The sequence below is a fragment of the Sceloporus undulatus genome, chromosome 5 (genome assembly GCF_019175285.1).
Source record: "Sceloporus undulatus isolate JIND9_A2432 ecotype Alabama chromosome 5, SceUnd_v1.1, whole genome shotgun sequence".
In the NCBI taxonomy this organism is placed as follows: Eukaryota; Metazoa; Chordata; class Lepidosauria; order Squamata; family Phrynosomatidae; genus Sceloporus; species Sceloporus undulatus.
Window position 1 is genome coordinate 38658389 of NC_056526.1, and position 24602 is coordinate 38682990.

Below are 24602 nucleotides of genomic sequence, written 5' to 3' on the forward strand. Positions count from 1 at the left end.
AGAGAAACGTATTTGGCTGTGCAGCATACCTTTCCAATGGCAAAAGTATGTTCTGTACATAGGGTTGCCACAATTTGCTACCACCAAACTGGGACAAAATGTAGGACAAAATGTAGGACGAAGTCACAGAAGGACGCCTCACCATGGCAAGGCCGCCTCCTCTGGGCCTAGCTGGCTGAGCCACTGAAGGAGGCCTTGGGTTTTGGCTGCTGTCATTTTGCCGCTGCCTGCGAGGGAGCCACAGGAAGGCCTCCTTGTTTGGGGCCTAGCCAGCCAGCTAGACCCCTCCTCGCGGCTCCCTTGCGGGTGGCGGCGGTAGCCAAAACTCAGGAAATTTTAAAAAGCAGGACAAGACCTTCCCAAATGCCCCAAAACTGGGGAAATCCCACCCAAAAGCGGGAAATGGCAACCCTATCTGCACGCAATTACTCTGAAATTAATCCTGTTGGACATAGTGGAACTTACATTTCAGCTTATATATCCTTCAGTTGGTCGGTCGTTGTTCATCTTCTATCCCTACCAACATCTTAGTCCCTGCTTCGTATAGCCAATGAATATGACTGTTTCCTGTGAAGGTTCTTCATACTAATGCAAAAAGAAACCAGCAAGGCTTGATTTGCAGAATCCATAGGATATTTGCTCTTAATATGAACATTTACACAAAACAGTGTTTCTTCACACTCCAGTTATGTCAGCATAAAAGTTAACAGTAATTTGCTGGCTGAGTTAAAATTGCAAGGTTTTCTTGAATTTTTCCTCCGTTTCTGGCAGAGATCACCAGTTAGGGTGCGTTTGACTTTTTTTTAATCTGGATGCTAGCATTGCCGCACTTGCACATAGTTTTTACTATTAACTTGGCTCAGAAGTAATTGTCTCATTTTATTTATTGAACTTCATTTTAATTACTGAGCCTAAAACATCATTACAACTTTAGGAGGAACTTTCTGACAGTAAGGACTGTTCGACAGTGGAACACACTTCCTTGGGGAGTGGTGGATTCTCCTTCTTGGAGGTCTTTAAACAGAGGCTGGATGGCCATCTGTCAGGATGCTTTGATTGAGATTTCCTGCATGGCAGAATGGGGTTGGACTGGATGGCCCTTGCGGTCTCTACCAACTCTTTGCTTCTATGATTCTATTATCATTGCAGTTGATTATTTTATTTTATTCATCATGGGGAAAATTACATAAGGTGTTGGACAAAATGCTGCTGTTGACAGAGCTGTTGGGATACAGGGACTGAATTTGGGTTTGGAGATCCAGGTTCCAGAGAGTAAAATCGGAAATAATGGAGGATGTATCAAATGTCTCTCTTGTGTTTTCTGAAAAGGCACTGTGTAAGACAGCCATTTAGAATTAAGGAACGACTTTCTTATTTCTCCTCTCATTGTTTATCCTCTCAAAATTATGATTTGAAGGGATTTCTGGGATCACTTGTTAATCCTTTGTTATAATGTTAATCTGCTCCATTTATTCTCTTTAGCAAGGATTGTGAGCCATGTCAGACTGGGTATCTTACTACAAAAATGAAGAAGGGGAGGAAGGGGAGGAACAAGATGAAGAAGTTGAAACAATTGGTAAGAATCAATCTTATGGGCATGTATATATTATTAATTTGTCACATGAGTGTTGAGTTCAAGCCAATTAGCTTTCAGCTAGTCTGCTACCATAATGTTAAAAATTTGTTGTATGCCATCAAATCATTTCTTCCTTACGGGGATTGTTAGGCCAGTGGAATCACTGGAGGGGGAGGTGTGGACTGCATAAGATGACACACCCTCAGGGGGTGACACCCTGGTGGGTTCTTCCTTCCGCTGCAGCAGAGGGGTGAATGTGCCCCTTGTGGCTTCATAGCCATCCAGCTCTCTCTCTGGGGATGGAGCAGAGGCGGCAGGAGAGGGAAGAGTAGCTTTGCTGTTGGCTGGGCAGCAGCTTCTCCTTGTCATCAGCATCCGTGGAGGATTCTCACTGCAGCCTCCCTGCCCTGTTTTGGCCACTCACAAAGGTGCTACTGACACAGGTGGAAGTGTGCACATTTCAACTGCGCTAGGATGCCGCTTCTTCTACCCCCTCAGCCACTGCTTCCACCCTCCCAAGCCACTGTCCCCAGCTGCTCCTGCCACCCCCAGCCACTCCTGCTGCTCCCCAAGCTGCTGCTGCTGCCTCCCTCCACTACCCCCAGCCATTCTTGACACCCCCTAAGCCACTGCTGCTGCCCCCAGCCATTCCTGCCACCCCAGTTGCTCCTATATTTTAAAAAGCAGTTTCCAGCCTTTAAAGACAGAAAATTAAATCCATTTGCTAGTCCCAGCTAAATGAACCCATTGACTCAATGGGATTTACATAAGTACTGGCTTACAATTCAGATACTGATTTAATAGCTGTAGTCCAGTTGAGATTAACAAATGTACCTTAAAGCAAAAGTTCCTGCATGCATTGTCTACAGAGGCTTCAGAGGATGTGGCCTCTGGTATTTTACCTTCCAAGCCCTTTCTATCACTTAGCAGCACCTCTCATCTTTTGGTTTTTCGCAAAAAATCTCCTGAAGTAGAGCAGATAGAACACATTGTGTTGTGTAACTTCTTGGCAATAGTAGTACTGACAACTATTACACCTGGGCAAGGTGTGATGGGCTACACTGTAGACAAATTGTTGAATGGAATCACATGTTTGTCCTTGAGTAATAAGGAGAAGTACACCATGGATTCATATACAAATGCATCCCTTTTCTGTTCTCCTTTAGAACATTTGTTTGCATAGTCTGATGAACATTCTGTTTATAGTTAAATAATGTTAAATAAAAGAATGTAATAAAAAGGGTGATGTATAGAAGATTTGACATTTTTCCTCTGTAGGAGAATATAAATATTCAGGACGAGATGCTTTGGTTTTCTTAGTGGATGCCTCAAGAGCCATGTTTGATTCCTATGATAATGATGATTTGGCTCCTTTTGATATGACAATCCAGGTAAGATAGCCCTTTGGAAAGTTAATGATTTCGCATTATGAAGTTTGACATATGTTATAATAATATAATCAGTTTAGCAGAAGTTAGCAAAATTCAATTTTATGGTCTTACTGTTTTTACATAACTCCATTACCATTAGCATGATGAAATATTTTACTGTGGAGGGGAAGTTTCAGGGTGTTTTTTTTTTAATTTTCTGTTAACTGCACAAGGTTTTGTTCTGTTAATTAAATTGTGTCTTTAAATGGAGAACTAAAACTAAAAAGATTAAAGCCTTTGGAAATGTTGTTTTCCTCTTCCATCTATGTGAATTTGAGAACTTCAAGACAGCATCCCTCTGTATGTTGTTGCTACTACAGTATCTTTATTTATATCCTGCCTATTCCCCCAAATTGGGACTCATTGTTATAATGTGGTAAAAATACTTTTAACTTACTCTACATATAGTTCATTGGGAAGCAGAAGCATTTTTTCATAGTAGGCACTATGTGGTATTTGATCAGTCATTCTTAAATACAGTTTGAGTCTCCCTTATCTGAAATGCTTAGGATCAGAACTGCTATAGATTTCGGGGTTTTTCAGATCTTGGAATATTTGTGTATACATAATGAGATATCTTGGAGATGGGACCCAAGTTTAAACATGAAATTCCTATTTCCTATATACTGTACCATATAAATATAATCTGAAGATACACAATATTTTTAAATAATTTCATGCATGAAACAAAGTTTGTGTACATTGAACCATCAGAAAGCAAAGATATCACTATATCAGCCACCCATGTGGACAATTTGGATTCTGCAATATTTTGGATTTCAAAAGTCTGGATAAGGGAGACTCAGACTTTACTGTTGTAATGGGCACGTTCTTAAGCAACATGCAGCCCAGTCTGTCAGTTTTCATAATCTGAAACTCTGTTTTGGAAATCAGAGCCTAAAATCCTTAAATTAATGTGGACAGTTTCACATAGATCTGGGAATACTACTGGGACTGAAACTTCTATTTATTTATAAAATAATAATTATGGGAAGAGTTGTATTAGTTGATTTTCTGAGTCCGTATACAAAAGGCTGTATACTGTTTAAAATACCTTGTCTGTCTGAAGCTGCAGTGTCTTTCTTCAAGCTGACCCTTGCAATTATGTCTGAAAAAGCTTTGCATTGGGGCAAGAATGAGTGGAGATCTGTGGACTGCTGGTTCCCCACCCATAATGTTGACAATACTGAGGATGATCTCTTGGTACAAAACATCTTTGTAACTAGATTTTCTTAGCTATTGATTTTGAAAGACAGTGTGGTCTTTAGAGTAATTTCTAGAAATTCTAACTTCATCCATCTCTTAAAACTCTTGAGTCAATATAAAAATGCTGTTTTCTTCATAGGCCCCATTCTTTCTTTTTCCTAGTTGACTTGTGTTTTTTTTTTTTTATTAGTGCATCCAGAATGTATACACAAACAAGATCATCAGCCATGACAGGGACCTTGTTGGTGTTGTGTTTTATGGTACAGAGCAACACAAAAATTCAGTGGATTTTAAGCATGTTTATGTTCTTCAGGATTTGGACAATCCAGGTAATGACAGCTATTTAAATAATTTGCCCACTAGAGATGGTTTTCTGATTGACCAGGATCAACTCAAGCACTTCATGTTATGTGTCACATAGTCACTTACTTAATATGTTGTCCTCACCCATTTATAGAATTCTTGCTCTGATACATTAAACATATGATAACTTGTGTGAGTTTTATCTTCACACTGGTTTTTCTTTTCTACTACAACCAAATTTACATGACAATGGCATGCTACAGACTGTCCTTAAAGGACGGTTTGGTGGTAGTGCCGTTTGTGCCGCCGGCAAGCTGCAGCAGATATACCGTGCGGCTTGGCGGCAAGAAAAAGAAGCTGCAAAAAGCGGCTTCTTTTTATGGCGTGCCAGTGACGCCACATTGCGCCATTGGCACACCTCGTGATGTCACGCCGCCATTTTCCGCACCCAGTACGTACTAGGGTTAGGGAGTGTGTAAATGGTGTGCGCTCCCTAACCTTTTTGCTGCCGCCACCACCACACTGCAAATTGCAGGTCTGTATCCTGCCAATATTAGCCCAGTAACACATGGCCTGACAACCCAAAGAAAAACCAGTGTGAAGATAAAACTCACACAAGTTATCATATGTTTAATTAAGTCCCAGGTTTGGAAGAAAGGCAGGATACAAATGAATACACTGTAATAATAATAATAATAATAATAATACAGAGTTTGTTGTTGTTGAGTGCCTTCAAGTTGTTTCTGACATATGATAACCCTAAGGCAATCCTATCATAGGGTTTTCTTGGTATGTTTCTTCAGAGTGGATTTGCCATTGCCATCCTCTGAGACTGAGAGAGTGTGACTTGCCCAAGGTTACCCAGTGGGTTTCTATGGCTAAGCCAGGATTTGAAGCTGATCTTGCAATGTCCTAGATAATGCTCAAACCATTACACCATGCTGGCTCTCCAGTAATACAGAGTAAGGATTGTAAATTGTAAATTCAGCATTAACTAAAAAAGCAACATGTGAAAAAACATATGAACTGTCAAAGTTTCGATCTGTAAGCTACTATGAGAGTCTTTGCAGCTGAAGAGCAAGATATAAGTAAATAAAATAAATAAACATATGAAAAAGGTATCTTATGTAACAGGTGGGATTCATCTACTCTTAAGAGTAGATTATATTTTTTCCAAAATACTAAAAAAGTTTTTTATAATCAAATTCTGAAATAAGTTATTTTGCTCACCTTTAATATGATCAAAACTACTACTTTTCCATTTTTGATCCATATTTATTCAAAAATTTAGAAAATAGTAAGCTCTTGATTACACACACACACCAAAAACCCTGTGTATAGAGGTTGACTGGTTTCCCAAAGGGGGACAAGAAACACAAGACAACTGTTTTTAAAAATCTGCAAATTATGACTTTTGTTCAGGGCTTTGAATAGAAGTGCAGTCATTTTCTCTTTTGTTTGCTTTTGGAAAGAACAAGGAACAAGTCATAAGTCATTTGTTCTTGTCTACCATTAGGGGCAAAACGTGTGTTAGAATTGGCCAAGTACAAAGGAGCACAGGGAAAGGCACTCTTCAGCAGATCATTTGGCCACAGTACCGATTACTCATTAGGTGAGGCACTTTGGGTTTGCTCCAATCTCTTCAGTGATGTCCGCCTCAAGATGAGCCACAAGAGGATAATGCTGTTCACCAACGAAGATAACCCTCATGATCAAGACAACACTAAAGCAAGATTTGCTAGGACTAAAGCTACTGACCTCCAAGAGACAGGTTAGTATTTCAAATTAAAGGTGTATAACTTGTAATAAAGATTATACCTTTTTAATCAATTCAAGCAGGGGTTGCTGAGTCCCATCTTTGCAAATTTGGTAGGAACAATTTTGGAGCTTATTTATTCATTTTTTAAAAATGCATTTATAGCATACCCTTCAAGGACTTCATAGTGTTCTGCCACACTCTTTTGTGAGGTAGGTTAGCTTGAGAGATAGTAGCTGTACCAAATTACAACACTAGAGCTTTGTGGATGAGAGGGGATTAGAACCCTGTTGCCTAGTGCTAATTTAATGCTTGATATGAAGGGGCTCTAATTTTGGGATCACATTTGTTATTAGTGTTTCTATTTCCTGCAACTGAAAAAAATATGAAGGGGTTGATGTTGTTGTGCTGTACTACTAAGAGCCAATATTTAGGCCATACCCATTGCTTCATGCTTATTCCATTGGCTCTTTTTTCTTATGTTTTTTAAGCTTGTGCCTGTAAAATCTGTAAAATAAGTGAGAGTTTGCAAAGAGACATTGTAAATATGTGCTTCTTGTTTAGGATTTTAGCTGATCCATTTTGTTCCTCTTCCTATCACAAGAGTTAGTTAACATTCTAGTGAGCGCATTTAGGGCCCAAACACATAGACCAAAATAAAGGTGCTTCGGGTCACTTTGGAGGTATGCTGTTTAAATGACACATGCATCTTAAGACGCTGGAAGCTGCGCCAAAGCCATACTCCAGTGATAGGAAGAGGAACAAAAGGACTGGAGTGCAGCTTTGCCGCAGCTTCTGGCCTCTTAAGATGCATGTGTCATTTAAACAGCATACCTCCAAAGTGACCTGAAGCACCTTTATTTTGACCTGTCTGTTCGGGCCCATAGTGTTTATTGGGCTGTAGAGGGGATTCCTACTGGGTATTTTTTGTATTTCTGTAAACCTTAGGGTTCTTTTGGGCCTGCTAAATTTCTGCTGTTTTAGATGGTACCTTTTAGCTGTATGGGAAACAAGTCATAAAACTTTAATAGTGAAAGCTGATCGGAGGAAGGGCGGCATATAAATAAAAATTTTATTATTATTATTATTATTATTATTATTATTATTATTATTATTATTATTATAATTTCCAGTACAAAAAGTGAACAATAAATTTACTCCAATTTTGCTTTGACTTTAGGTATATACCTTGACTTAATGCACCTGAGGAAGCCAGGAGGATTTGATATCTCCTTGTTCTACAGGGACATCATTAATACAGCAGAAGATGAGGACTTGGGAGTCCACTTTGATGAGTCTGGCAAGCTAGTAGACCTTATGAAGAAAGTACGAGCAAAGGAGACAAGGAAGCGAGCCTTAGCCAGGTGAATATCAAAAATTTCCATCATCTTCTTCTAACTTCTCATCATATTTTGTGGGGTGGTAAGGAGACCTGTTGGGGTAGGGGAATCTTCTTGAAGTGAGCTATAGGAGATGATAGAAGGCCAAATGCTAACAGTATACAATGTCAGTATATGGAAATCTGCTTTTATGATGTTTCAGACTAAGACTCTTCTGACTTTTGCTTTTGTCTCTTTAAAGTGGAAGTAGATATGCAATGTAAGATGTACAAAGCTTAAGCCTGTATTTCTTGATTTTACACAGGTTGAATTTGTATCTGGGAAAAGATGTGGCTCTTACTGTTGGTATTTTCAACTTAGTCCAAAAAGCTTTCAAACAGCCTCCAGTGAAACTTTACAGAGAAACAAATGAGCCTGTGAAAACAAAAACACGAACCTTTAACCGAGAGACAGGTAGCTTGCTTCTGCCTAGTGACACAAAGAGGGCTCAGGTAATGTTCCTTGACAATTTATGTAGTCATTCTCCCCTCCTTCATTTTCCATGTTAGAAAACTTGAATGGTCATTTAAATATTGGAGGAACTCTTCCAGGCATACTACAGTGGTGCCTCGGGTTACGAAATTAATTCGTTCCGTGGCACCGTTCGTAACCCGAAAAGCCTTCGTAAGCCGAATTGCCATAGGCGCTAATGGGGAAAAGCCGCGATTCCGTGCGAAAAAGCCGAAAAAAGCACCAAAAGTTTTTTCGTAACCCGAAAAAACATTCGTAACCCGGAACAATGTTTTCCTATGGGATTTTTTCGTATCCCGAAAATTTCGTAACCTGGGTATTTCATATCCCGAGGTACCACTGTATAATGTCTGTCATGATTTTCAGACTCTAGTAAGCTGGCCTTGTATACTTTGGCAATTACTAAAGGCTCTTTTAATATCAGTTATGCACCAAAGTATATTTATTTTCTGCTCCGTTCTGGTTCAGTAACAAACTACACTTCGCAGAATTCTAGAGCCTAGAGCTGTGGCAGTTAAAGTGGTGTCAAACTGGTTTATTTCTGCAGTGCGGATGCAGCCAGAGGCTCACTACAGACTCTTTGAAGTGGCTAACTTCTTACAATGAAAATGTATTATAAGCTAACACTTGTAGTAAATATTACAATTTCACTTGCCGAGATCTGTATTTTTTTCTAATGGGTGGGTTGCCATTGCTGCAATTCCCATAGCTACTTCTCTTTTTGTTATTGTTTTGCACTCTTAAATCGTTTCTGACTTATGGGAACCTTATGACCTATCACAGAGTTTGCTGAATCTCAGAGTGTGTGACTTGCCCATGGTCTCCCCATGGGTTTCCATGGCAGAGTCAGAAATCAAACCATGATCTCCAGGATCATTGTCCAGTGCTCAGACTGTGCTGGCTGTCACTTCTTTTCTTACCCCTTCCATTTTTAGATCTATGGGAACCGTCAAATTGTGCTGGAGAAAGAGGAGGTGGAAGAAACAAAGCGATTTGATTCACCAGGCTTATATCTGATTGGCTTCAAGCCCTTGCTAATGCTGAAACGGCATCATTACATCAGGCCAGCTCAATTCATCTATCCAGATGAGTCCTTGATTAGTGGTATGCATTTTTCTTAATGATGATCTACTTGATACAGTACTCCTGAGTGAGAAATAATTACAATATGAAAAGTAGGATTTGGAATGTAAAAATGGTGGTGGTAATATTATTGAAATTTTTGGATGAGATTTGGAGGTTGATTGATAGCTGTGTCCCCATATTCACCCTAGCAGTATTACTATAGAATCTGACTATGTCACTCAGAACTTGAGAGGTTCATTCAATTGCTTATCTTCCAATGAAACATATGCCATCTTCTGTCAGCTTGGTCTGTCTGTATAGGACAGAAAGATCAGTCTCTATGCAGAGTAATAAATGGACACAAATTTGACATCTAGTGGAATTTTGCTTATATTGATATTGTAGAAAATATTATGTATCTTAACTTGTTGGCTACATGATAAACTGAGCGATTCAATAGAAACTGAATTTTCTTTTACAAGGATTTAACTAGCTTGTGCTGTGTTTACTGTTGGCTAATTTTAATGAAAAAAGGAAAGGAAAACAACAGCTCTAACTGGAATAATAGTTTAGCCCAAAATTGAATTATTAGACCCAGCTAGAAAAGATCCATTGTATCATTGGGACTTATATATGTGTTCAGTTATCAAGTTTCCAGTGATTCAGTCAGAGCTCCCTGCCATAGCATTGTATTCAGTGTGCACAGGTCTAATTTACCTCTGGATGCTTGGGAATGTTGTGTGTGTGTGGGGGGGGGGGGTGGGGGAGTAGGAGGTACATGCAAGCTCATGTCTCCTCCCTTGTTTTAGTACTATGTTCAGGCAAATGCCTGATCAGTGCTGTAGTCAGTGGTCATGTGGGAGCTGCTTTTCAGTGATTTGACCTCATGTAGCAAGGTGCTGTAGAAGAATGAGGCAATGACATAGGACTACTATTTTTCTCTGCTTGAAGTTGTCAGCTTGTTCACATCAGACACAGGCTCCATGGCAATAAAAGTAAACTCTTCTTGTCCAATGTAGTACATTTTATGGAATTTCCACATCTTGATACAATTTTTATGTATTCACTGGTTATCTAGAATGCTTATGCTGTTAATGGCTTGAGCCACTATATAAAAGCCATTATCATTTGGGGCTGACTCTGTTTTTCTTCTGAATATAAGCATTTAGCCACCTAAATTTGTTATTCGTGAATGAAGGTGATGATCGATATATGTTCTTATTACTGTGTTTTACTTGGTTGTATGATGCCTTGGGTGACTGTAGTATATACATTTTAATTAGGTAAAATAATCTGCATCATATAATGGGTGTAAAGAATACCATTATTATGTAGAAATTGAAAGTAATGTATTAGGGTGGCTGCTACTGCTGTTGTTTATTACAGGTTGAGTACCCCTTACCTGAAATGCCTGGGGTCAGAATTTATTCATATTTTGGAATACCTATATTTGCATTCACATTATATACAATACACAAAAGCAGTGTAGTATGTACTGTATTTGCAAGGCTATAGAGAGACAAGAGGCTGGAAGGAGACATGGCTGGAGAGAGACGGAGGAGCTGTGAATGGCAGGAATCCCAAACTAATGCATGTCACAGAGCCTCAAGTCTTTCTCCAGCCTTGTCTCAGACTTGATGAACTGAGAGATGAAGGAGCAGCAGTGCTGCTCCTGTTGCTCCAAAGGCAGAAATGGGAGGCTGGGACCAAAATATTTTGGGTTTTGGAAGTTTTTGAATTTCTGGATTAGGGATGCACAACTTGTATTATTATCAGCCCCCAAAGCAGCACATTTAAAAACAAATTATTTCTTCCAACTTGTGGTAACCACACATAAATAGCCACATGCAAAAAATAGGGTGTATCTTCCAGTTATTTTTTTTCATAGTTTGTGTCTGGCTCTGTTTTGGTGACCAATCATTTGACTTGGCAATAATACTGTTTATCCTCTTTTTAAAAGATCTGTCCTGGTTTGTCCTTGGATTTATGCATAATTAAACTTGAGCAATCTGGACACACTCCCAGGTTTTCATTTAACAAGTGTAACTAAAATATATTTGGAAAAATACGTCATTTGGAAAAGAATTGGCAAATGCAATCAAAAAGCAAGGGGCACACTTGGAAAGCTCATTGTATTTTCTACAATTTCAATGAAATGTCTTGAGCACAAAATCAAGTAACCTTATGAACATGGAATTCCCTTTATAGGAAGCACAGCACTATTCAGTGCCCTGCTAACAAAGTGTCTGGAGAAAGGAGTGATGGCCATATGTAGGTACATTCCTCGTCGAAACATCCCTCCTAGATTTATAGCCCTGGTCCCTCAGGAAGAAGAACTGGATGAGCAGAATGTGCAGATATCTCCTCCAGGTAATTTAAATTCTTGGTGTTTCTATTTCATGGCACTTCTTTGTTGCTTCCCTAACTCAACACGCTCCTGACTTTACATTTCAATTCATTTGTGAGCCTCTTTTTTGTGATGTCCACATATGTTGCAACAGATATGTGTTGCAATCCATCCTCCCTCATGCCTCCTCATGTTTTACATTTTGAATAATAAACTATAACAGTGCTATTTCTATTTTGTGTGTGTTGGGGAGTGATCTTCATAAAAACTCCAGTGCTTCAGTGCAAAAGCAATAGTAAGCTTATATGCTCAGAAAAGTACACATCACACACACACGTCAGTCAAAACTGAAGTGGACAGAGGCTTCCAGAGATGCCTGCCTTTCCCAGTCTTGCAGCTTCAACCCAAGTTGCTGTTGACTAGTATGTGTGAAGGTTTTTAAAAATCTTTCTAATCTCAAGACATTATTGCTTTATTGGCAAATCTGCAGAAAGAGGTTTTTAAAAACTAAAAAGATTAAAAGGAGGCATTGTAAGCATGTGGGAAGAAAGAAAATAGGACAGAGACTGTATTCTAAAATTGGTTGGTGGGTGAAGGACTGTACACACTTGCCGTGATTAACACAGTTCTTGTGATGGCAAAATGTATTGGTTTATTTTTAAAAAATCCTCACTTTTCAAGGAGCAGCAAAATATTTCAGAATGCTTCAGAAAAGAAATGGAAATAGCCTAAAACAATGTATGACTGGCAAAATGTCATTTGGAATATGTAATAAAGAAGAACATATAGCAACAAATCTCACTACCTCCTGACACATTTCCCTTGCTTGAGAAGAGCAAGAGTTGGTTACATTAAATCCTCTTCTTTTTGCCAGATGTTTTCTTGCTATTTAACAGAAAGATTGGTAGATTATAACAATGTTAGCATCATAGGTGGATATAGATTTTTCTCCATTTATCATTGTGTCTTAATGATTATATGTTATTATATTCAATTTCCACTGTCTCTTAAGTTATTTTGGTTGCTACTAATACATTCATTAGCATCCAGTTGCACAATAAACAGTACACAGGATTATTTTTGGATACATTCTAAATGTATAGTGTATTACATAACATATCACCTTCATAACCATATCCTAACATCTTGGAGCAGTCACACCAGATGTACGGCGCTGGATGTGAAGATGCTTTGAACATGATGACATTTCTGCGAGGTGAATGCCACCATTTCTCCCTTCCCACTGCTGTTTTCTGTACCCCCAAGGATGACACATGTGGGGAGGGCTCCTTTGACTAAACAGCAAATTTTAGGAAGGTTTAGGAGACTAGATGACCTTGGGCAAGTCGCACACTCTCATCCTCAGAGGATGGCAATGGCAAGTCCCCTCTAAAGAAACTTGTCAAGAAGCCACACAACAGGGGACTAAAGGAGATGAGAAGGCAGTAATGTATGAGTGGAATTTCTGCTGTGGTTTCAATTGAAACAAAATCTGTATTCTTTATTCCATGTTTCTGACAGATGTGTACATTCAAGTATGAATTCTATTTGACCTTTGGTTTGAAATACTATATGCAAGTTATTTGAAAAGCAAATAATTTTTGTGCAGCCATTTCAATCTCCTGAAGGAAGTTCATGATGTGCTGAAATTTCAGATTGTATTACATCATTACCAAAAAACCCCAGGAGAACTATCAATACAGCCATAGGAAGAAGGATGATTGTCTAGTTAAATGTCTTCATACACACTTTACATTGCTTAATTTTTCATCATAAAATGAGAGAACTTTCACCTGGAAATTACTCTCTTGTTATTTCTTGAGATTATATACAACAGTATGGGTTTTCCCCTTCAGCTGTGCTGTATGTGGGACTCCCTAGAGCCAAGGAAACAGTAATGAAAGAGATCTTGGATATAGCCTTGCAGGAACACAATGCAAACATTCAGTGTTATCCTTTTGATATATATTGTATTTTATTATTGTTAGCCGCCCCGATTGACCTCAAAGGGGCGGGATATAAATAAAATTTTATTTTATTATTATTATTACAACTGGCAATTATAGCACAAACCTTGCTCCATCTGCCATTATGCTTTTACCTTGGCCTGTTTCAGCATTCTGCCATAGCCACACTGCAAGGCAGATACTTATGAAATCCTCATGAACAGTGTATATTCCCTTGCCAGTCAGGCATGGTTCAGATGGCTGCTCATGTTCTGTTATATTGCCTGTATTATAAGGACATTCATAAACAGCATATAGATCCCATTTTGGAAAAGTTCTCATACAAGTCTGAAATCTTTTATACCTCCTTTTCAGATTCATTTCAATAATCTGTGTTGAAGATTCCAAAGTTTTGAATGTTAGCATGTTCCACAGGAAAGTTAGTCACATCCCATTATGGCTCACCTTATTCCTAGTGATTGCTATTTGGTATTGATTTAGAAGCTGATTGTTGAACTGCCACTTAAGGATATACAGGAATTCTTGGGAGCTGTATTTTTAAAACCTGATTTTCTGCTGTGTTCTGTTCTTACCCTTTTTATGACTGATCTGTGGTGATAATAAATTTGATTGATCCCATAATCCAGTTTTTCAATTTTTCTGGAAAAATGATTTCAGAACAAAACAGAAAAAGCTCCCCCAACAAATAATTTCCAGTTTTTTTCCTGGGCTTTCACTTCTCTACTGATTCTAACTTAGTGTCACATTTTGCTAACTGGGTTATATCTATAAATTTAGATTCTGAAAATTGGATCTTGGATTGACACAAAGGAATTTTCATTTGAAACTTCTTCCCATTAATTTTTCTCCTCTTCTACTTAGGTTTTCATCTAATTTTCCTACCATATGCAGATGACAAACGGAAAATTGACTTTACAGAGAAGGTCCCAGCTAATCAAGAACAAGTGAACAAAATGAAGGAAATTGTTCAGAAGCTTCGATTCAAATACAGGTAATGATGCAGAGGAGAAGAGTGCAAAATTAATATAGCAATAGCAAAGCAAGTACATTTCTATACCACTTATCAGTGCACTTAAGGACTCCCTAAGCAGTTTACAAATTGTAAGCTAATTGCCCCCAACAATCTGGGTACTCATTTTAGCGATCTCAGAAGGATGCAAGCCTGAGTTGAGCTTGAGCCCTTTCGCTGGTATTGAACTCACAACCTTCTGGTTTTGAGTGAGTGGTTGCAGTACAGGCATTTAACCACTGCGCCACCAGGGTATAATACAGTCTGCCCTTGGCTTACATAGGGGATCCCTCGCATAAGCCAAATACCGCGAATGCGGCGGTGCACACGCACCACAGGTGCACGCCCCATTCATCCGAATGGGATGTGCCGCCCCGTGCACTCCGCATGGCTTTCAGCATATGCTGTAAGCCGCGTACAGCGCACCCGCATATGACGCAAGCGCGCTGTATATGTATATTTGGCAAACAACTCTTAGAGAAGAGCTCTGAGGATTCTAGATACTGTATGTTTGCAATATTTACAGCTTACTCGGTCGGTGGTAACAGAGGATCCAAATTTTGCGACTATACTTGAAATGAGCTTAACATTTCAAATAGTGCAACTTTCTGTGCATTCAGATCTGTTACAAACAAAACAGCCTAACATTCCTAGACTTAGATATTCTACATCAAGTATATCTGTGAATGCAATGATGTACATTTGGAAATGAAACAAAATCATTTCTGCTCAAAAGGAACATATTTATTTAGTTTGGGTCCCATATTGGGAGAAAGGTGGGAAATAAAATAAGGCATAGTAATATCTGGATATTAACCATAGACAAATATAATATATAGCACATATTCAAAATGTCTGTTATAAATAAGGGTTGTGTCAGTTTAACAAATTTTGGTATACAACATAAGCAACCGATATAACTTGCACTGGGAAATTTTAATTGACTTCATCTTCCAAGTGCATAGGCAAGTAGTTGCAAAATTTTGCTTTTTTAGAAGTAGTACTCAGGTCTTCAGGACATATTATAAGCATATGTAAACAAAGCCTCTGACAGTGAAGCTCTTTTTTATAAAGTCTTTTTACTGCTGCCCAGCTTGCTTTTTCTCCTCAGCTGCTGTCTAGCAGGAATTTTCTTAGCAGCATTGGGAGAATGGTGAAGCAGAGTTGGAGAAACATACACGTTTGGTGTCAAGTCACAGTAGTGAGTTTGCAGTAAACAATAGCAACAATAACAACAACAACAATTTGTGTAGTGCCATAGGTATGCATGATGCTGTACAGATATCATAAAAACATATAACCTGCCAATGGCATGCAGTCTAAAAAAGCTGGGGAAGAATGGGGTTCTGCTCTAGCTGATCCTACAGTAGTGGTATTGCCTGTAGGTAAAAGGTAATTGCAAGGTAATTGTAGGCAATTGCAAGGTAAGCAGCAGCTGCCTCCAGAATGTCTTGCTGAGAATGTATGAAGAACAAAACAAAGTTAGAAAGAGGATATGCCTATCTCACCAGCTACCCCCAGCTTATTTAAAAAGTGGATTTATAAATTTGATCAACACAATGGAAATCATAAAAAAAGCATACCAGTAGAAAGTTCAAAATGTTTTTGTTTACTTATGCAAGGCTTACTGACCTGGTTGTTTCATTCCACCCATGAAGATTGTTAATTTTGAATAAACAGCTTGGTTCTCATGTTGAACTGTTCTTCTCTTTTTTGTAGTGAAGGAACTTACCCTTATTCTAGGAACCTATATCTTATCCCATTATTTCTGATTCCAGTACCACATTTTCTGTGAAAGTAGTAATTCTCAGGGACACATCTACTTCGTTAACTGAGGTATACATATAATTGAATAGGGCAGTTAGCAGTGCAAGGATGATCAAAGGCTGTTGTTGATATAAATGTATTTAAGTTCACACAGAATGATATTTTGGAGCTTCTCTTGTTCTTCATTCACAGAACAAAGTTATTGCACCTTATTCCAGGTGAAGACAAATTTTAAAAACTCACCAGTATCCGAGCAAAAGCTTTTGAATATGTTTTCACAAAGATATTGCAGATCTTAGGATTTTTTCCTGCCCAGTTGCATTCTGTTCTGTCACTTGCCCCTCTCTTTTTTATCCTGTTTGAATGGAGGCAACAGCTATCACATCTCCATTGGAATGGTCATTAAATATTGGAGGAACTCTCCAGGCAACCTACAGTGGTGCCTCGGGTTACGAAACTAATCGTTCCGTGGCACCGTTCTAACCCAAAAAAGAAAAAAAAACGCCTTCGTAAGCCGAATTGCCATATGGCGCTAATGGGGAAAAGCCGCGATTCCGTGCGAAAAAGCGAAAAAAAGCACCAAAAGTTTTTTCGTTAACCCGAAAAAACATTCGTAACCCGGAACAAGTTTTCCTATGGGATTTTTTCGTATCCCGAAAATTTCAACCTGGGTATTTCATATCCCGAAGGTACCACTGTATATGTCTGTCATGATTTCAGACTCTAGTAAGCTGGCCTTGTATACTTTGGCTTACTAAAGGCTCTTTTAATATCAGTTATGCACCAAAGTATATTTATTTCTGCTCCGTTCTGGTTCAGTAACAAACTACACTTCGCAGAATTCTAGAGCCTAGAGCTGTGGCAGTTAAAGTGGTGTAAACTGGTTATTTCTGCAGTGCGGATGCACCAGAGCTCACTACAGACTCTTTAAGTGGCTAACTTCTTACAATGAAATGTATTATAAGCTAACACTTGTAGTAAATTTACAATTTCACTTGCCGAGATCTGTATTTTTTTCTATGGGTGGGTTCCTTGCTGCAATTCCCATAGCTACTTCTCTTTTTGTTTTTTTTTGCATCTTTAAATCGTTTCTTGACTTATGGAACCTTATGGACCTATCACGCGAATCTCAGAGTTGTGTGACTTGCCCATGGCTCCCCAGGGTTTCCATGGCAGAGTCAGAAATCAAACCATGATCTCCAGGATCATTGTCCAGTGCTCAGACGTGACTGGCTGTCACTTCTTTTCTTACCCCTTCCATTTTTAGATCTATGGGAACCGTCAAATTGGTGTGGAAAGAGGAGGTGGAAGAACAAAGCGATTTGATTCACCAGGCTTATATCTGATTGGCTTCAAGCCCTTGCTAATGCTGAAACGGCATCATTACATCAGGCCAGCTCAATTCATCTATCCAGATGAGTCCTTGATTAGTGGTATGCATTTTTCTTAATGTGATCTACTTGATCAGTACTCCTGAGTGAGAAATAATTACAATATGAAATAGGATTTGGAGTAAAAATGGTGGTGGTATGATATTATTGAATTTTGGATGAGATTTGGAGGTTGATTGATAGCTGTGTCCCCATATTCACCCTAGCAGTATTACTATAGAATCTGACTATGCACTCAGAACTTGAGAGGTTCATTCAATTGCTTATCTTCCAATGCAACATATGCATCTTCTGTTAGCTTGGTCTGTCTGTCTGAGGGCAGAAAGATCAGTCTCTATGCAGAGTAATAAATGGACACAAATTGACATCTAGTGGAATTTTGCTTATATTGATTTGTAGAAAATATTATGTATCTTAACTTGTTGGCTACATTATAAACTGAGCGATTCCATAGAAACTGAATTTCTTTTACAAGATTTAACTAGCTGTGCTTGTGTTTACTGTTGGCTATATTTTAATGAAAAAAAAGGAAAGGAAAACAACGCTCTTAACTGGATGGAATAATGTTTAGCCAAAATTGAATTATTAGACCCAGCTAGAAAAGATCCATTGTATCATGGGACTTATATATGTGTTCAGTTATCAAGTTTCCTGTGTTCCGTCAGAGCTCCCTGCCATAGCATTGTATTCAGTGTGCACAGGTCTAATTTACCTCTGGTGCTTGGGAAGTTGTGTGTGTGTGGGGGGGGGGTGGGGGAGTAGGAGGTACATGCAAGCTCATGTCTCTCCTGTTTTCAGTACTATGTTCAGGCAAATGCCTGATCAGTGCTGTAGTCAGTGTCATGTGGGAGCTGCTTTCAGTGATTGACCTCATGTAGCAAGTGCTGTAGAAGATGAGGCAATGACATAGGACTACTATTTTTCTCTGCTTGAAGTTGTCAGCTTGTTTCACATCAGAACAGGCTCCATGGCAATAAAGTAAACTCTTCTGTCCAGTAGTACATTTTATGGAATTTCCACATCTTGTACAATTTTTATGTATTCACTGGTTATCTAGAATGCTTATGTGTTAATGGTGAGCCACTATATAAAAGCCATTATCATTTGGGGCTGACTCTGTTTTTCTTCTGATATAAGCATTTAGCCACCTAAATTTGTTATTCGTGAATGAAGGTGATGATCGATATATGTTCTTATTACTGTGTTTTACTTGGTTGTATGATGCCTTGGGTGAGCTTAGTATATCATTTTAATTAGGTAATAATTGCATCTATAATGGGTGTAAAGATACCATATTATGTAGAAATTGAAAGTAATGTATTAGGGTGGCTGCTACTGCTGTTGTTTATTACCGTTGAGTACCCCTTACCTGAAATGCCTGGGGTCAGAATTTATTCATATTTTGGAATACCTTATTTGCATTCACATTAATACAATACACAAAAGCAGTGTAGTATTGTACTGTATTTGCAAGGCTATAGAGAGACAAGAGGCTGGAAGGAGACATGGTGGAGAGAGACGGAGGAGCTGTGAATGGCAGAATCCCAAACTATGATGTCACAGAGCCTCAGTCTTTCTCCAGCCTTGTTCAGACTTGATGAACTGAGATGAAGGAGCAGCAGTGCTGCTCCTGTTGCTCCAAAGGCAGAAATGGGAGGCTGGGACCAAAATATTTTGGGTTTTGGAAGTTTTTGAATTTCTGGATTAGGATGCACAACTTGTATTATTTATCCGCCCCAAAGCAGCACATTTAAAAACAAATTTTTCTTCCAACTTGTGGTAACCACACATAATAGCACATGCAAAAAATAGGGTGTATCTTCCAGTTATTTTTGTTTTGTGTTCTGGGCTCTGTTTTGGTGACCAATCATTTGACTTGGCAATAATACTGTTTATCTCTTTTTAAAGATCTGTCCTGGTTTGTCCTTGGATTTTGCATATTAAACTTGAGCAATCTGGGACACACTCCCAGGTTTTCATTTAAACAAGTGTAACTAAAATATATTTGGAAAAATACGTCATTTGGAAAAGAATTGGCAAATGCAATCAAAAGCAGGGCACACTTGGAAAGCTCATTGTATTTTCTCAATTCAATGAAATGTCTTCAGCACAAAATAGTAACCTTATGAACATGGAATTCCCTTTATCGGAAGCACAGCACTATTCAGTGCCCTGCTAAAAAGTGTCTGGAGAAAGGAGTGATGGCCATATGTAGGTACATTCCTCGTCGAAACATCCCTCCTAGATTTATAGCCCTGGTCCCTCAGTGAAGAAGAACTGGATGAGCAGAATGTGCAGATATCTCCTCCAGGTAATTTAAATTCTTGGTGTTTCTATTTCATGGCACTTCTTTGTTGCTTCCCCTAACTCAACACGCTCCTGACTTTACATTTCAATTCATTTGTGAGCCTCTTTTTTGTGATGTCCACATATGTTGCAACAGATAGTGTTGCAATCCATCCTCCCTTCATGCCTCCTCATGTTTTACATTTTTGAATAATAAACTATAACAGTGCTATTTCTATTTTGTGTGTGTTGGGAGTGATCTTCATAAAAACTCCAGTGCTTCAGTGCCAAAGCACATAGTAAGCTTATATGCTCAGAAAAGTACACATCACACACACAGTCAGTCAAAACTGAAGTGGACAGGGCTTCCAGAGATGCCTGCCTTTCCCAGTCTTGCAGCTTCAACCCAGTTGCTGTTGATAGTATGTGTGAAGGTTTTTAAAAATCTTTCTAATCTCAAGACATTATTGCTTATATGGCAAATCTGCAGAAGAGTTTTTAAAAACTAAAAAGATTAAAAGGGGCATTGTAAGCATGGAAGAAAGAAATATAGGACAGAGACTGTATTCTTAATTGGTTGGTGGGTGAGGACTGTACACACTTGCCGTGATTAACACAGTTCTTGGATGGCAAAATGTATTGGTTTATTTTAAAAAATCCTCACTTTCAAGGAGCAGCAAAATATTTCCGAATGCTTCAGAAAGAATGGAAATAGCCTAAAACAATGTATGACTGGCAAAATGTCATTTGGAATATGTAATAAAAGAGAACATATAGCAACAAATCTCACATACCTCCTGACACATTTCCCTTGCTTGAGAAGAGCAAGAGTTGGTTACATTAATCCTCTTCTTTTTGCCAGATGTTTTCTGCTATTTAAAAGAAAGATGGTAGATTATAAACAATGTTAGCATCATAGGTGGATATAGATTTTTCTCCATTTATCATTGTGTCTTAATGATTATATGTTATTTATTCAATTTCCACTGTCTCTTAAGTTATTTGGTTGCTACTAATACATTCATTAGCATCCCGTTGCACAATAAACAGTACACAGGATTATTTTTGGATACATTCTAAATGTATAGTGTAATACATAACATCCACCTTCATAACCATATCCTAACATCTTGGAGCAGTCACACCAGATACGGCGCTGGATGTGAAGATGCTTTGAGACATGATGAATTTCTGCGAGGGATGCCACCATTTCTCCTTCCCACTGCTGTTTTCTGTACCCCCAAGGATGCACACATGTGGGGAGCTCCTTTGACTAAACAGCAAATTTAGGAAGGTTAGGAGACTAGATGACCTTGGGCAAGTCGCACCACTCTATCCTCAGAGGATGGCCATGGCAATCCCCTCTAAAGAAAATTGCCGAAGCCACACAACAGGGGACTAAAGAGATGAGAAGGCAGTAATGTATAGTGGAATTTCTGCTGTGGTTTCAATTGAAACAAAATCTGTATTCTTTATTCCATGTTTCTGACAGATGTGTACATTCAAGTATGAATTCTATTTGACCTTTGTTTGAAATACTATATGCAAGTTATTTGAAAAGCAAATAATTTTTGTGCAGCCATTTCAATCTCCTGAAGGAAGTTCATGATGTGCTGAATTTCAGTTGTATTCATCATTACCAAAAAACCCCAGGAGAACTATCATACAGCCATAGGAAGAAGGATGATTGTCTGTTAAATGTCTTCATACACACTTTACATTGCTTAATTTTCATCATAAAATGAGAGAACTTTCACCTGGAAATTACTCTCTTGTTATTTCTTGAGATTATATCACCGTATGGGTTTTCCCCTTCAGCTGTGCTGTATGTGGGACTCCCTAGAGCCAAGGAAACAGTAATGAAAGAGATCTTGGATAGCCTTGCAGGAACACAATGCAAACATTCAGTGTTATCCTTTTGATATATATTGTATTTTATTATTGTTAGCCGCCCCGATTGACCTCAAAGGGCGGGATATAATAAAATTTTATTTTATATTATTATTACAACTGGCAATTATAGCACAAACCTTGCTCCATCTGCCATTCTGCTTTTACACTTGGCCTGTTTCAGCATTCTGCCATAGCCACACTGCAGCAGATACTTATGAAATCCTCCTGAACAGTGTATATTCCCTTGCCAGTCAGGCATGGTTCAGATGGCTGCTCATGTTCTTTTATATTGCCTGTATATAAGGACATTCATAAACAGCATAAGATCCCATTTTGGAAGTTCTCATACAAGTCTGAAATCTTTTATACCTCCTTTTCAGTTCATTCAATAATCTGTGTTGAAGATTCCAAGTTTTGAATGTTGCATGTTCCACAGGAAGTTAGTCACATCCCATTATGGCTCACCTTATTCCTAGTGATTGCTATTTGGTATTGATTTAGAGCTGATTGTTGAACTGCCACTTAAGGATATACAGGAATTCTGGAGCTGTATTTTTAAAACACTATTTTCTGCTGTGTTCTGTTCTTACCCTTTTTAGACTGATCTGTGGTGATAATAAATTTGATTGATCCCATAATCAGTTTTTCAATTTTTCTGGAAAAATGATTTCAGAACAAACAGAAAAAGCTCCCCCAACAAATATTTCCAGTTTTTTTCCTGGGCTTTCACTTCTCTACTGTTCTAACTTAGTGTCACATTTTGCTAACGGGTTATATCTATAAATTTAGATTCTGAAAATTGGATCTTGGATTGACACAAAGGAATTTTATTTGAAACTTCTTCCCATTAATTTTTCTCCTCTTCTACTTAGGTTTTCATCTAATTTTCCTACCATATGCAGATGACAAACGGAAAATTGACTTTACAGAGAAGGTCCCAGCTAATCAAGACAAGTGAACAAATGAAGGAAATTGTTCAGAAGCTTCGATTCAAAATACAGGTAATGATGCAGAGGAGAGAGTGCAAAATTAATATAGCAATAGCAAGCAAGTACATTTCTATACACCTTATCAGTGCACTTAGGACTCCCTAAGCAGTTTACAAATTGTAAGCTAATTGCCCCCAACAATCTGGGTACTCATTTAGCGATTCAGAAGGATGCAAGCCTAGTTGAGCTTGAGCCCTTTCGCTGGTATTGACTCACAACCTTCTGGTTTTGAGTGAGTGGTTGCAGTACAGGCATTTAACCACTGCGCCACCAGGGTATAATACAGTCTGCCTTGGCTTACATAGGGGATCCCTCGCATAAGCCAAATACCGCGAATGCGGCGGTGCACACGCACCAAGGTGCACGCCCCATTCATCCGACTGGGATGTGCCGCCCCGTGCACTCGCATGGCTTTAGCATTGCTGTAAGCCGCCGTACAGCGCACCCGCATATGACGCAAGCGCGCTGTTTGTATATTGGCAAACAACTCTTAGAGAAGAGCTCTGAGGATTCTAGATACTGTATGTTTGCAATATTACAGCTTACTCGGTCGGTGGTAACAGGGATCCAAATTTTGCGACTATACTTGAAATGAGCTTAACATTTCAAATAGTGCAACTTTCTGTGCATTCAGATCTTTACAAAACAAAACAGCCTAACATTCCTAGACTTAGATATTCTACATCAAGTATATCTGTGAATGCAATGATGTACATTTGGAAATGAAACAAAATCATTTCTGCTCAAAGGAACATTTTATTAGTTTGGGTCCCATATTGGAGAGAAAGGTGGGAAATAAAAAATAAGGCATAGTAATATCTGGATATTAACCATAGACAAATAATATTAGCACATATTCAAAAAGTCGTTATAAATAAGGGTGTGTCAGTTTAAACAAATTTGGTATACAACATAAGCAACCGATATAACTTGCACTGGGAATTTAATTGACTTCATCTTCCAGTGCACTAGGCCAGTAGTTGCAAAATTTGCTTTTTTAGAAGTAGTACTCAGGTCTTCCGGACATATTATAAAGCATATTAAAACAAAGCCTCTGACAGTGGAGCTCTTTTTTATAAAGTTTTTTACTGCTGCCCAGCTTGCTTTTCTCCTCAGCTGCTGTCTAGCAGGAATTTTCTTAGCAGCATTGGGAGAATGGTGAAGCAGAGTTGGGAGAAACTACACGTTTGGTTCAAGTCACAGTAGTGAGTTTGCAGTAAACAATAGCACACATAACAACAACAACAATTTGGTAGTGCCAGTATGCATGATGCTGTACAGTATCATAAACAACATATAACCTGCCAATGGCATGCAGTCTAAAAAAGCTGGGGAAGAATGGGGTTCTGCTCTCGTGATCCTACCGTAGTGGTATTGCCTGTAGGTAAAAGGTAATTGCAAGGTAATTGTAGGCAATTGCAAGGTAAGCAGCCGCTGCCTCCAGAATGTCTTGCTGAGAATGTATGAAGAACAAAACAAAGTTAGAAAGAGGATATGCCTCTCACCAGCTACCCCCAGCTATTTAAAAAGTGGTTTATAAATTTGATCAACACAATGGAAATCATAAAAAAAGCATACCAGTAGAAAGTTCAAAATGTTTTTGTTTACTTATGCAAGGCTTACTGACCTGGTTGTTTCATTCCACCCATGAAGATTGTTAATTTTGAATAAACAGCTTGGTTCTCATGTTGAACTGTTCTTCTCTTTTTGTAGGAAGAAACTTACCCTTATTCTAGAACCTATATCTTTACCATTATTTTGATTCCA

At 38.6% G+C, this 24602-nt stretch overlaps 1 protein-coding gene across 3 annotated transcripts in view; it reads left to right on the forward strand.

The window, feature by feature from the left end:
* The window catches only part of XRCC6 (X-ray repair cross complementing 6), a 31283-nt gene that overhangs the window by 992 nt on the left and 5689 nt on the right, over positions 1–24602 (forward strand). For 2 of the 3 annotated variants that reach the window (XM_042467750.1, XM_042467749.1), the window contains exons 2-10: positions 1483–1576; positions 2855–2967; positions 4403–4541; positions 6032–6286; positions 7452–7635; positions 7916–8102; positions 9057–9225; positions 11395–11556; positions 14362–14491. In XM_042467750.1, coding sequence (XP_042323684.1) covers positions 1498–1576; positions 2855–2967; positions 4403–4541; positions 6032–6286; positions 7452–7635; positions 7916–8102; positions 9057–9225; positions 11395–11556; positions 14362–14491 — 1418 coding nt within the window. In that variant the 5' untranslated portion in view covers positions 1483–1497. Of the gene's footprint in view, positions 1–1482; positions 1577–2854; positions 2968–4402; positions 4542–6031; positions 6287–7451; positions 7636–7915; positions 8103–9056; positions 9226–11394; positions 11557–14361; positions 14492–16228; positions 16646–24602 lie in introns of those variants that run through there. The other variant, XM_042467751.1, reaches the window with a different exon arrangement.